At 34.7% G+C, this 13,987-nt stretch overlaps 1 protein-coding gene across 1 annotated transcript in view; it reads right to left on the reverse strand.

Annotated features, from left to right (window-relative positions):
* Nucleotides 1-367: 367 nt before the first annotated feature.
* LOC147070327 (uncharacterized) overlaps nucleotides 368-13,987 on the reverse strand; it is a 160,031-nt gene continuing 146,411 nt past the window's right edge. The window contains exons 5-6 of the mRNA XM_085949876.1: nucleotides 2,367-2,539; nucleotides 368-489 (exon numbers count right to left, since the gene is read on the reverse strand). Coding sequence (XP_085806002.1) covers nucleotides 368-489; nucleotides 2,367-2,539 — 295 coding nt within the window. The remainder of the gene's footprint in view (nucleotides 490-2,366; nucleotides 2,540-13,987) is intronic.

The following is a 13,987-nucleotide window of genomic DNA, read 5'->3' on the forward strand; positions in this document are numbered from 1 at the left end:
CGCCATAAAATTCTGTTATATTATCTACTACATATACCTATGATCTTTCGTTGGATGAGAAATTGGGGTGGTTTTATCCTGCCATAATGTGACTGAGGTATTGTAGCTGTCTGGTTTTGATACTACGTAGAATTTTTGGTCCTTTCCCATTTGAATGAGAACGTCAACATTTGCAGCCCAAGAGAGGGACCCGCGACACGTCATGCATGGGTATCAAATGTGCAAAACAAGGCTCAAATCCAGAAGAAGCTTTTTGGCGACAACCATACCTCTGACCGTCCCACTCGAAGAAGATTAACTATCCGCATGGGAGGCGAAAATAGCCTATGAAGGTCTCGAAGATTTGGTAAAGCCAGCAGAGCATCTCCTACTCGGAGTCAGTCTCGGGTACTGTACATGGAAAGCCATAAACAGACTGAAAACCATGGTATGGCGCACTCGAGACAACATGGTGAACTGGGGGTTCTCCGATGACCAAACCTGCGAGTGCTGTGAAATGCAAATCATGGAACACCTTTTTTCATTCAAGACTTTCACAGTAAGTCGGCTCGCACATTGGAACTCGTCTCGCCTAAAAACGTGTCGAATACGTCGATGTGACGTCATCGTTATTTAACGAAACAACATAACACGTGTTGCCAAATGGAGCTTCGCAGATCGACCGAATGTAACTGTTTCGTCTGAAAAAAACATCTGGCTGTTGCATTCGACATATTGCATCCTTCTCGGGCTCCGAGTCGGAGGGTCGAAGTCACAAAGAAACACATACGAATTGGTCATTCCTATACCAGCTTGCCGATCGCCGCATTGAAATATCAATACGTTTCGAAGGCTACGCGCGACTGTCGCTAGATAGATGTGCGAGGTTGTGTCATGCAACACTGGCCGCCTGTTCTCGGAAAATTTGATTTATGGCGGTAAGGCACACGAGGCGAATTGTGATGTGCGATCCGGCTAAGCTGCAATTTCGACAAGATTCTACAAGCCGAAGAAAATGATGTTGCCTTCGCCAATTTCTGGAGCGACACATTGTAGCTATTGAAGACCCGACACGACGCTGAAAACTCCATCAGTTTATGGAATTTTGAGGCTTTGTCAACAAAAAATTAATTTCGAAAGTCTCAACTCTCCGTGAAGTCTCTTGGTTTAGCGTCCATGGTTTTATACCACAGAGAATATAGCAGCGAAAGATACGCAAACTCAAATCTTGGTTAAGGTCTCGATTACTAAGAAGGTATCTCATTTTGAAAAAGGCACTCTATTTTATATCTCTGTGTATCTTATGTTGCGTATATATGCGTGGCATATATATAAAATATATACAAGTAGAAAAGCTTGTATATGCAAGTATTTCCGCTTGTAATTGTTAATTCTTATTCAAAAGGACTTGAAAATAAATTAATAATGAAGGTAAAATTTAAACAAAGGAATATTAATTCCAAATCAAAGCCAATTCTACCAAAATTCAAATTATCAATAACCAAACAATAAAATACAGAAACAAGCTTTGAGCATGGGCCCACTCATAATATTATCTCTACTGACATTGTACCTATTTTAAATTTACCATAATTCTTTATAAAATCGTTACATATTCAAAGTTTCTTCTACTGGCTTCATATTTTGAGAGAAAAATGTTATTATATAGAAGAGTACAAATTTATTAATTTTAAATATTATATACTTATTGTATTTAATGAACATGACAAATTATAAATTTAAAGCATTTACGATATGACTTACAAAATAAGTGTCTAACAATATTTAAATTAAAAAAAAAAACTATATGGAAGCAGGACCGCGCCAAGCTGGGGTGTTAAACACCCGGGCAGCAGGATTTAAGGGGGGCCAAAAGTTCAAAAACCAGTCACTACCAAATGAACTGAGCCATAAAGGTACACTATTTCAAGAAAAACAATTTGTCTCAAACTTGTTTCACAGATGGTCAAAAAGTTTCCTGCGGCGCAATTTTCTACAATCTTTTTCTATTATTTTGTTAACTACTGTCAATTCATGGTAGAACTGCATTGTATTATTTATTAATTTAATAAAACTTATTCCACTTTTCATAAATAAATATGGACCGGTTTCGTCTGCCTCAGTGGGACATTTTCTTCCATGTGTTAATCTCTATTTTATAAATTTAATTTTCCGTGCTTTATTAATACAAATTGGTCGTTTCAAGTTACTTTGCATTTTAATTCAGAATGTTATATTATTAAATAGGCAAAATATATCATAATTTTTGTTATGTATATTATAACAATAAAATAATTTTAAATTGTTAAACCAACAATAAAATAATTGTACATATGTATGTCAGCTTAATAAACTATAATAATTATATTATATTTGCAGAAACTCACCAGCGATTCCTCGATGCACTTTACTCCTGCGCCCAACAGATGGAGACGCGAGATTCGGATGAAGAGAATTAATCCTAACTGGTCCGCCGCCTTCATTCCATACTGCTTCCACCATGGAGTCAATACTTGAGGACCTTGGAAGGCGTCCTGCTATTCCACTATTTGTATCTCTCCTAGAAATAAAATTAGCGAAATATTAATTAAAACGTTGCTTTCTTTGAATGGAATCAGAATTGGCAAGGAGAATGAAAGAAAACGATAAATACATACATACAAATACATCTCATTTCTGTATGGTCACGATATTAAAGCTGTGTTTGATATAAATAAAAAAGATTTCACATAATCGGTTTTAATTTCGGGTCTAGCAAATTCACGTGATGTTATTTAATGTGTGCTTTGACCAGAATAAGGACCTAATAGATTAAACAAGTGGCTAACATCCATTTCTCGTAAAAACAAAAATCGGTACTGTTCGGTTATCAGGAATACAGCGGAAAACACATTTTGAAAATAGCCGATATACTGGATTATTTGTTGAAAACAAGGAATCCCTGGACGCTATATAAATATTTTCAATAATATATACAGTAGCGCAACAGCATCTGTAAATCTCCATAAACCATCGCGCAGATTTCCTATCAGCAAAGGAGTCCGACAAGGTGATACAATCTCACCTAAACTATTTACAGCTACCCTTGAAGACTTATTCAGGCAACTTGACTGGAATGACAAAGGGATCCCCATAAATGGAGAATACCTGAGTCATCTGCGCTTTGCCGATGACATAGTAATTTTCTCGCAAGACTCAGAAGACCTCCAAAGCAGAATGCAGGAACTCGCTGAAGTAAGCAACAAAGTAGGTTTGAAAATAAATGTAACAAAGACGAAAGTCATGTTCAACTGCTTTGCAGGCCAAAAAGAGATCCTCATCAATGGCACTCAGCTCGAACAGGTGAAAAGCTACATCTATCTGGGACAACAAGTATCTATAGATGGATGTATATTTGATGAAATTGTTCGCAGAGTAAAGCTAGGCTGGAGTGCTTTTGGCCGCCTGAATAATGTCTTCAAAAGTGACCTTCCACTGTGCCTAAAGCGCAAAGTGTTCAACCAGTGTGTGCTTCCCGTGATGACATATGCGTGTGAAACATGGACCCTAAGTAAAAGAGAGATCCAGAAACTTAGAGTAGCACAACGTGGTATGGAGAGGTGCATGCTGGGCATAACGCGAAAGGACAAAAAGAGGAATGAGTGGATAAGGAAGCAGACAAGGGTTTGCGATGTAATAGAGTTTATTAAAAGCCTTAAATGGAGATGGGCTGGACACATAGCTCGAAGAAGAGACAATCGTTGGACAAATCTAGTCATCCAGTGGTATCCAAGAAGTACAAAACGTCCACAAGGTAGACCTAGAGGCCGCTGGATCGATGAAATGATAAAGTTCTGCGGAAGTACGTGGCAACGCAATGCACAGGACCGAGAGAAGTGGAAGCAACTTGAAGAGGCCTTCATCCAGCAGTGGATAGATTCAGGCTGATGATGATGATGAATTGCTAGCTTCGTATTTTCTACATATGCGCAGCTATTCTTAACAGTTAGCACTTTAGCACGTTTCCGTTATTTTCATTGGTCCAAATTAACATGGAAGACATTCCATACACAAGGCGGTTATCGACAGTTATCATCAGCTATCTACAATAGTTGGTAAATTCTTAATAAAGCGAAAATTTAGGTTGTTAGATATCTCGGCCAAATTCGGGTATATTCGTGCTGGCGGATACGCCCGAACCTAAGAATTTAGTATTAAAACGACAGACATATCAACATAACCTACAATATTATTCAGTCATGTCATTACGATTGCAACACAAGTATAATTCCAAATATGATGTTACTACTAGCTGCTACTAGCCACTCGATATTTGACAGGTCTCGGGAAACTATAAATGAAGGTCAAGTCAAGAGACAGTCGCATCTCAATTCTCAATAATATGTAAAATTGACGTACTCTATCTCGCTCTAAAAGTTAACATAGCCCTCAAATAGCATTTTTTGAGAGATCAAATGGTTAACTTATTGTAAAAATTAACTGCATGAATACATACACATGTAATATATTTATCAAATTTAGCTCTTTCTGTATGTTAAGTGATATGTTAGAATAGCCTTGCTGGTAAGCAAAGGGAGCGTTTTAGTTCTACAAAGTAAAATGAATAATTTTAAAATGCGCCACGATGTGAAACATGTTGGAAACCACTGAAATAGAAGCTATGAGAGAATAAAATAATATGTTATATTATAAAGGTTTTTAGGCCGAATAAATATTTGGTCTCAATAACATGTCCTATATTCTACGGCTGCTGTCTGTCATATTATCTAAAACATGTCTTCAAGTTTTTTCTACGAGATGTAATACGATAAATTCAATTACAGTTAAGCTTGAGAATATGTGGGCAAGATAAATTTATTACCTGCGTAAAATAACTAAAAGCACCTATCACTTTTTCATATCTTATTAAATCTTTTGTCTGGGAAAGGAATAAAACGACAGGTAGATATATCGCTGTTACTGTATTTTCACATCATTCTTATCGTTAGTTACTCACTTGGAGATATTCGAGGAAGAGTATGTTTAATTCAAAAACTTCTCCGATTACAGGCTGATAAAAAAATAATAGCATTATTGATCTTTACTTAAGAAATGACTATCAAAATTTTGGTTCTATATTTGAGGCATATTATAAAGTGTGTTTTTTTTAGAAGTATAGAACTTTAAGCTGGCAGCACTTTTTTAATTGGCGGCCATTTTGTCAGCTGTTAAGTGATTTATGTTTATTTTGGTTTGGCATTTCAACATGAATAGACTGACGCCTGAACAACACTTCCAAATTGTGAAAATTTATTTTAAAACAAGATTTCCGTTGATCCCAATTTTCATAAGCGAATTTTGTTTAGCGATGAAGCTCACTTTTGGTTGAATAGATACGTCAATAAACAAAACTGCCGTATTTGGAGTGATGATACATCCAGATTACATCCAGAAAAATTGACTGGTGTGCTTTATGGGCTGGTGGAATAATTGGTCTGTACTTCTTTAAAAACGATGCTGGCCAGAACGTTACAGTCAATGGTGACCGCTATAGAGCCATGATTACTGACTTTTTCGTTCATCAATTGAACAACCATGATGTGCAGGAGCTGTGGTTTCAACAAAACGGCGCAACATGTCACACAGCTCGTGCCACAATTGATTTATTGAAGGAAACGTTTGGTAACCGCATAGTTTCACGTTTCGGACCCGTGAATTGGCCTCCAAGATCGTGCGATTTAACGCCGCTTGACTATTTTCTGTGACATTCTCTCTTTCCGATAAAAAGCTCACGGCGAACTGTGCTACGGTGAAATATGGTATGTACAATTTAGATGTAACGAACTCTGTTTCGTCATTACTTAAAACAAATTTGATTGGATGTAAAAAACGAACCAAATGGCACAAGTTAAACTGAGATTCTTGCTGTCGGAAGAGGTACAAAAATGTTGAAACAAGTATACCAAATCTACACCTGAAATTAATGTCTAGGATAATCAGAACGAAATTATTCAGAACACCTAGAAAACCAAATCGTAATGTATCCTAAATTCATACAATTATAAGCTGTTTCTTTCCGTGTATATTGCGTCCATAAAAAGACTATACGTTGGAACTAAGACTGGGTGTGGTGCGGGGTAGTTGGTTTGGTGAGACCACTAACTTTAATGGCCAAGGATAGAGAGGTATACTGCAATTTTGTTGCCAACCTTCGAAACATGACAAAAATATTCGCCCATTTGTCATTCTTTTGAGAATGTCAATATTCACCCTATGCTGTCAGTCGAAGTAAATACAGTCACATCTCTACTAAAGCCCTACTCTCCGTAATATATATAGTTGTCAGTATAAGATTGATTGGCGATATTAAATACGGTATCGCAATGGAAAATTAGTCTAATATCCTTTCCATAGTATCATATTATATTATGACAGTAACAATAAATAAAATTCACAGCTACTCGTATTTAAACCGCTGACTCGTTCAATATAATTATGTACGGGAATATAATGTTTAGGTATTACTTTCGACTGTATAAATTACGAATACTGATTTATCAAAATGTCACTCGAATCTAAGTACCTAGCTCGTAACTATCTCAGTAGATAATATTATGTACCTACTGTCATTGTATTTATACTATCGTACCGACCGTTACGCTGTAAAATGAGTTTTTCCACCCTCTGCGGCTCAAATTTTGATGAGCAAACGGGCTAAGACCCGAACGTAACACACGATAAAGATGCGATTATGGATGCCGATCTTGCTTTTTTGGCCTTCTCTCAGTCTTCCTGGGAGCACTCGACTGGATTGGAAGAAGCTAACCCCAAAGCGGGTTCGGATTGGACCAACGCCTGACCCCACGGACTGAACGCTGGACTCCGCAGAACCGGACTGAAGCGAGATGTGGGTTGGAAAGTCGATGGAGGCCTGTGACGGCGGTGGTCCTTATTGTTATGTTTGTTCACAAGAAACACTTTTTAAATACACTTACTAGAGATCCCTTCTCCCAGACCTAAAACCTAGCCTCGGTCGGTCGCGAAACCGCCGAGGCCGGGTCCTTTTCACCCTCAATCATGCTTCATTCCCGATAGGCACTTCATATAAAGGGGATAGGCGCTAAAAACCGTCTAGGTGGCCCAAATATATAAGCACATACCCTAAGTAAGTAAGTAAGTTACGCTGTAAATAAAACTCGCTCCTGCATACATCTTCGACTTCTTCATCATCATCCTCAATACCATAATCCACACATCGAACACTACATATATCTTGGTTCAGTCCATATCTTCTTAAGATATTATTAAATAATGTTTTTTAGTGGAATATTTTTTGTCGGATCTGTAGTATTGTATAAAACCATATATTATCCATACACGTGCTGTGAGTCTGGATACTTTTGATGGATGGAGTCATTTTCAGTACTGCCAAGAAACCCCTCTATCTTTCAAGAGAAATATTATGTTTTGGTAATACTTAACCAGGTCACCACGCGTTCTGACTTTAGATGAACGAAAGAATTATATTTTATTGCATTGCTATGATGCTCTACGTAAATAATGTTTACCGTAATAAAAATAGCCAATCTTCCTGTTTCATTTATTAATTTTCTCTGGCAATATCCGCAGTGGCAAACGGTGCGTGTTGAAGATATTTATTATGTGATAGGTCACTGAAAGAAGTCTGAGGACAGCCATATTTACAGGACATACATAATTTGAAAACATCTTAGTAATATACTTACTAGAAAAAAATCTTTTTTTTAATACGACTACTGATGGGACTTGAACCTGTAACCACTGGATTCACACCAATTATTAAGCTACGAGCTAATTATCCTACAGTAATGATACCATAATATGTATGTTTTGTTGTTAAAACAAAACAATGGAGCGGAAGCGATAGTCATCAGCATTTCATCAATCATAACTATATAAGTAGGATTTATTATAACTTGTTTAATTGCGAAAATGTCTCTTGTAATGCATGAACTGCATTTGCATAAATAGCAAGGACAATCCATAACGCATCACTCCATTCGAGTCCATCACTCGGCTCACTACTACATCGCCAGTCAATCTTATCAGTACATCCGTACCCGCTATAATAACATAAATATAATACCATAGTATGGAGTCTTTGCCACTGTCAAATAAATTATAAGTATCGAAAAACTAACATAATATGTCTATGTAAAATAAAATAATATAATAAATAATGGTATTCTGTGGTCTATAGCGTAAGTAGGGATTCCAATCCCGGGATCCCGAGCTATTTTCGATACCTATGAATCCCGGGATTGATAAACATAATCCCGGGATTTCGGTATTGATTTTTTTTATCAATTTTTATGGAAAATAAAATAAAAGCGAAAATATAACAGAAAAAATACTTTTAATAAAAAATAACTACATTAGAAATAAACTGAGTTTGAATGAAGTTTGATTTATACCCATGTGTAGGTTGCCGATTTATTTATTTTTTAACATTAATTATTAAAAATGGAAAGATCGGAAAAAAACAATGCTTCGCACTTTTAACAAAGTAATTCCACCATGATATCATATGTTTTACGGCAGTTTCATATTTGTCAGACTAATTAGATTTATGAAGCGAAAAGGCCATAAGTACGCCATGATTATTTGCTGTACTATTTTAAATCTCGCTAATCCATTCATTAAGTCTTTACTATCAGAAACAGCAATCTCCTAATAAATTTACAATATTATTTAAATTACAATATTATTTACTCCGTTAAACTTGTGTATTTCCAAGATTGAACGTATACAATATTAAGAATGTCTTAAATAGTATAAATTATACTACATTTATTTTTGACCGATTTTATCAATGTTATTTGTAAATATAAAAATGTTATATTAACAATGGAAAAAATGCCAATCCCGGGACCAGTCCCGGGATCCCGGGATTGTCAAATTGTAATCCCGAAATCCCGGGATCAGAATTTTGGCTCGGGATTGGATTCCCTAAGCGTAAGGCACTGGGCCCTCACCCGAGGACTCCGGATTCGATGCCCGGTGAAGTCACAATATATTTATGTTGTTTTCTCAAAGTCTGTGTGTTTATGTTATCGTTTAACTTTTACTACTGCACTACATTTTCACTACACTACTGTCATTGGCCCCCATGGTCTGTTGTAAATTAAATTATAATGTCAATACAACCGTAAAAATGGAAAATGTATCATAACTTTTTTCACGCTTCTTATGTTATTTTATCGTTAATTGAGTAATCATATTTTACTTAGTAGAATTTACTCTCATAATAGTTTAACAAAATGTGCTTACATTTTACTAGTGCAGTACTATCATATAGCTCTGTTATCGCAGTAGCACTTTCACTTGGTATTTTTTCTAGTTATTAATAATTAAATAAATTATATTATTAAAAAAATATTCAATTAGTGCAACAACTATAATAATTCGAGTGCTTAAAATCAAACAACGTTATCTACAAAAAAGTTTTTTTAGATAACGTTATTTGACATTCTCGGCGACATGACAGTCAAACAAATTTATGCCTGTCTTTAAATCATCAGTAAATTGTAACGGTAACTAAATAAAGTTTTTTTTTAAACATATACCTATAAATTTTAACATCACCATAAGCAAGATAAATTTACAATACACAATAAACTACAAAATATGAACATTAGGTTTAAAATAAACTTTGTTTTTTTTTTTTTAACCATGTCCGATCCTAATAGGATCATATGGGCCTCCACAGAGTAGAGGTTTGTAATAACAGATTTTTTTTTACGAGAAATGGATGTCAGCCACTTGCTCAACCTATTAGGTCCATACCCTGACTCACACACATATTGAAAAACAATATGTGTACTTGCCAGACCCAGGATTCGAACCTGGGACCCACGGCATGATAGTCCAACGCTTATGCCGCGCGGCCACCGTGGGCCTTTGTTAGTTATAAAAAACTAAGAAAACGTTTTTTGGCTCTCCTGTAAAATGACACTTTTGTAGATAGTGTTATTTGACATTAAGCGCTCGAATTAGATCTTGGCTTACGCAAGAAGACCGATTATTCAAATATGAATAAACAACGTTGTTATATCGATATAATTTTAGTTGTAATATTACTGCCAGGTCAATTTTATGGTTTTCCTACCCACGGAGTTACCCTACGAGACGTAAAATATTACCTTAACATTACGGCAAGAACAACGAGCCAAGTGAGTGGGTGCTCCGCGGTGGGTTATGCCACTTCAGGATTTCAGAAACGCATAGCGCGGTGTGTTCTTCTAAACTTAGCATATGTTTTAATTTGATAAAGTTTACACAGTCTTAAGAGCAATTTAAACTGTAAAGTGAAACAGCTGTTGCATGATACAATTATCGTTAGCAACCCATCACCATATTTCTATCTTACTATAAGAGAATATCTAATTATTTAAATCGTCAAATTGTTTCAGCAGAGTTATTCTAAATAGTTAACACGTTTTCGTTATTTTCATTGCTCTAAAATAACACTGATATTACTCGATGCAATTATTCCACAAATAAGGGGGTTATTTACAATAATTAAGAGTTTTCAAACACGGCTCGTTCCATTCCATATACTTTGTAGAATATTTAGACTAGCTTCAAAATCGGCTTTATTACATACAAACAATGACATTAATATGGACGAAGCATCTAGAAAATAAAATGACACTCACTTTGTGTCGGGTCTGCCGGATGGCGAAATTTATATTTTAATATCGGTATCCTACGCTCAAATGAACATTCTGCTTGCAAGCGGTCTGGCGACACCGCTGGGTCTGCCCATACAAAATTTCTGACTGTCAGGTTTTGACTCCACCGTTATTATTGTGTTACAAAATGCCAATGTGTCTAGTTAAAAATTGTAAAAAAATCTACTAAACACTCCAAGAAAGATGGGATATCACTTTTCATGTGTTAGTATTATTTATTATTTATAAAATTCCATTTTAAGATAATGTTTATTCAATGCAATTGAGTGACAGAAACCATTGGACAGTCGCCTGTGATGCGCTGGGCTCACTTGCGTCTAATCTCCGAGAATTCGTAAGTAACCGAGAATCTGTTTCTAACGCAATGAGTCATGACACTAATACGCCATTACAATAAAGGTTATATTACTATAAATTCTCGAAGCTTGTATCGCATAATGGAAATGGATACGTCATATGGTCACGTGACATCTACCTATACATCTGTGAATGACTTTTATGCACAATTTCTCGCGCGCGCCGGTATGAAGTGAGTTGTCCATTTAATAATGTCATTGCATACAAATTATCACATCAAAATAACGCGAAACTTTCAAATGTGGCTTATTCCATAATTATTTAGTTTCAAAAACGACGTTAACCAAGAGGAGCTCAGATTTTGTGTAATGTGACTAGCATTTTAATGATATATGACTAGAAGCATACTTGCATAGGTGGATTAATTCAAAATTTAATTGCAAAAACGGCTCAATACAACTTTCAGTTTCAATCTAATACGAACATTAAAATAAATGTAAATAAATTCTTTATTAATATTGAAATTAATAAATTTCACTTGATTTTCTGTTTTAAATATACTACACTACAAATGAATTAAAAAATCATACAAATTGGTTTTATATTAGTCTATAAAACAGTTTATTGTATTTTGCCGCAAAATATGTTTTTGTGTACGAACTGTGTTTGCAAATTTAGTAGTCTCAGTAATTGTTAACACACCACACTGCATTTTTCTTAATTCCAAATGCATTCGATTAAAAACTCAATTAAAGATTATAATCGGATGCATTTGGAATCAAGTAAGATGTGTTAATTGTGTTATCCAATGACATGGGCGGCCGTGCTAAAAAATATAACGCCTGACGGTCAACTTCCCGAGATAATAAACTACCTGAATACGACATATCACATTTATCACTTATTTTATTGACTTTGGAGTTAAGTGATATGTTAGAATTACCTTAATTTATTAATATAAATTTATATATCGATATGTCGGCTTAATGATCTCAGTGATTCTCAATCGGGTTCCACGAAACTCGGGGGCTCTACAAAAATTCAGAAAACTTCACATAAATCAAGAAATCTTTTGTACTAATAGGCTATAAATAACCACGTGACCTGCATTTAAACAATGTAGTAAAAGAAATTTCAGTTTATTTATTTATGTATAGATATTGCATCATTCATAGTTATTATTAAATTATATCGAATTCTACTTGGAAAGAGAATTTTACGCGAACTACATATTATGATAATATTACGAAGGAACAAAAATTGAGGAATTCAGTTATAGTAAAAACTGTTTTTGTAATATATTATTTAATACGTATGTACTCGTATCTACAAATTATTGTTCACTAACCCTACTCGCAGTGATATATGCAGGTTATGTGTTGCTTAGGGAAAGACATTCTAATTGTGAATCGCATTCAATTTAACTATTTAATCTGGCATGGTGGTAGATGGAAGTAAATGAATTGTAAAAAAGAAGAATTGATTTTTATTATAAAAATATTTTTCACTCCATCCAATGTCAATTCAAATAAACATACTTTATGATATTATTGTTACATCTTGCAGCAATCTGTCATAACATATTATTATTCAACATCAACTTAGAAGCTTACGGAGAGAAACGTCAGTCAAGCGTCGCTTGAGATCAACTTCTGGAGATATGGTCATAAAAAAAATATACTACATGTTGAAAATCCGAATAACGGAAATACAAAAAATAGAACAATATTTTGAAAATATTGCCAAGAAAAGAAAATACTTCCGGCCGTCGTTTAGAAAATAAGGCGAACAACATAATATCTTATAAAATATATTTTTTTGTAGACTGACATTATTTTATCAATGATTTTAGATTTAGTTTTTTATCTTTTCTTTCTTTTTCTTATCTGGACCTAATGACTAGGGCCCGGATTTATATGCTAGTGCATGTTTTGTTAGGGTGTACGCACAGCTATGGAGGTTGCACAGAAATCCGGTTCGAAGCACGCAGAATCCAAAAATAAAATTTTATTGTGCATATAAATGCATATTTGACACATAAGAGCATATATCATTAATAAATGCATATTTTAGGGCTTTTGCATTCATAATTTTATCGAAACATAACTAAATTAGGTAGATGCACTTGCATTTTTAATGGCATCCCCGAGCATTTCATAAATTTATCATAAAAAGTGAAAAACCTTTATTTAAACTTTGCGCCATCACCTTTGTGGACGTTTAGAGATCATTTTCCGCATATAAACAAAATATTGACAGATATGCGGAAAATTTAATGCCAGAGAATATTGAAAAAATATTGTAACTTTTCGGACAAAAAAACAGCAAATAGTATTTAGGAATAGCTAAGTGTGTCGTTTTTTGTTTTTTTAAGTTGTGCTTAGTTTCCATAGTTTACATTTACATTTCTTGTTTAATTATTTGTACCTACTTGTAAAAAAACTATTTTGAAAATTGTAATTGATTAACTTTATATTGATTATTTGTGTTTTTTGTTATTATAATATATTGCTTAAGATTATTAATTTGTTATTCGATTTTTATCGGTAATATTGGGTGAAGTGGGTATTTACAATATTTTTCCATAAAAATTACAATTTTTAAATGCATATTTCATTGGTTTTATTGCATATTTCAATGATTTTAAGTGCATATGTGCATGCATATAGTCATGTTTTTTGTTGCATAAATCCGCTCCCTACTAATGACTGAGGATCGTGACCTTTGCGATTTGATAGCGTTCTCCACAACTTTGTTCCACTCATGTTGGCATTGTAATTTTAACTGTATTATTTTTTATTCACGTGACTTAGACATGTATTTCGGGTGCAGTCTTATGACATGGCCTCAAGAATTCTGTTACCGTAGTCGAACCTCCCGCATCCAGGTGCAGTGGTTGTAGGCTATTAAGATTCGACATAGATAGTGCACACTAAACTTTGTAAGTCGTACTTATTTATATACATTAAACTAAGAATACAATTCCCATGTGGTGATTG

Source organism: Rhyacophila brunnea, unplaced genomic scaffold (assembly GCF_057557595.1).
Source record: "Rhyacophila brunnea isolate RB1 unplaced genomic scaffold, BYU_Rbru_1.0 scaffold_22, whole genome shotgun sequence".
In the NCBI taxonomy this organism is placed as follows: Eukaryota; Metazoa; Arthropoda; class Insecta; order Trichoptera; family Rhyacophilidae; genus Rhyacophila; species Rhyacophila brunnea.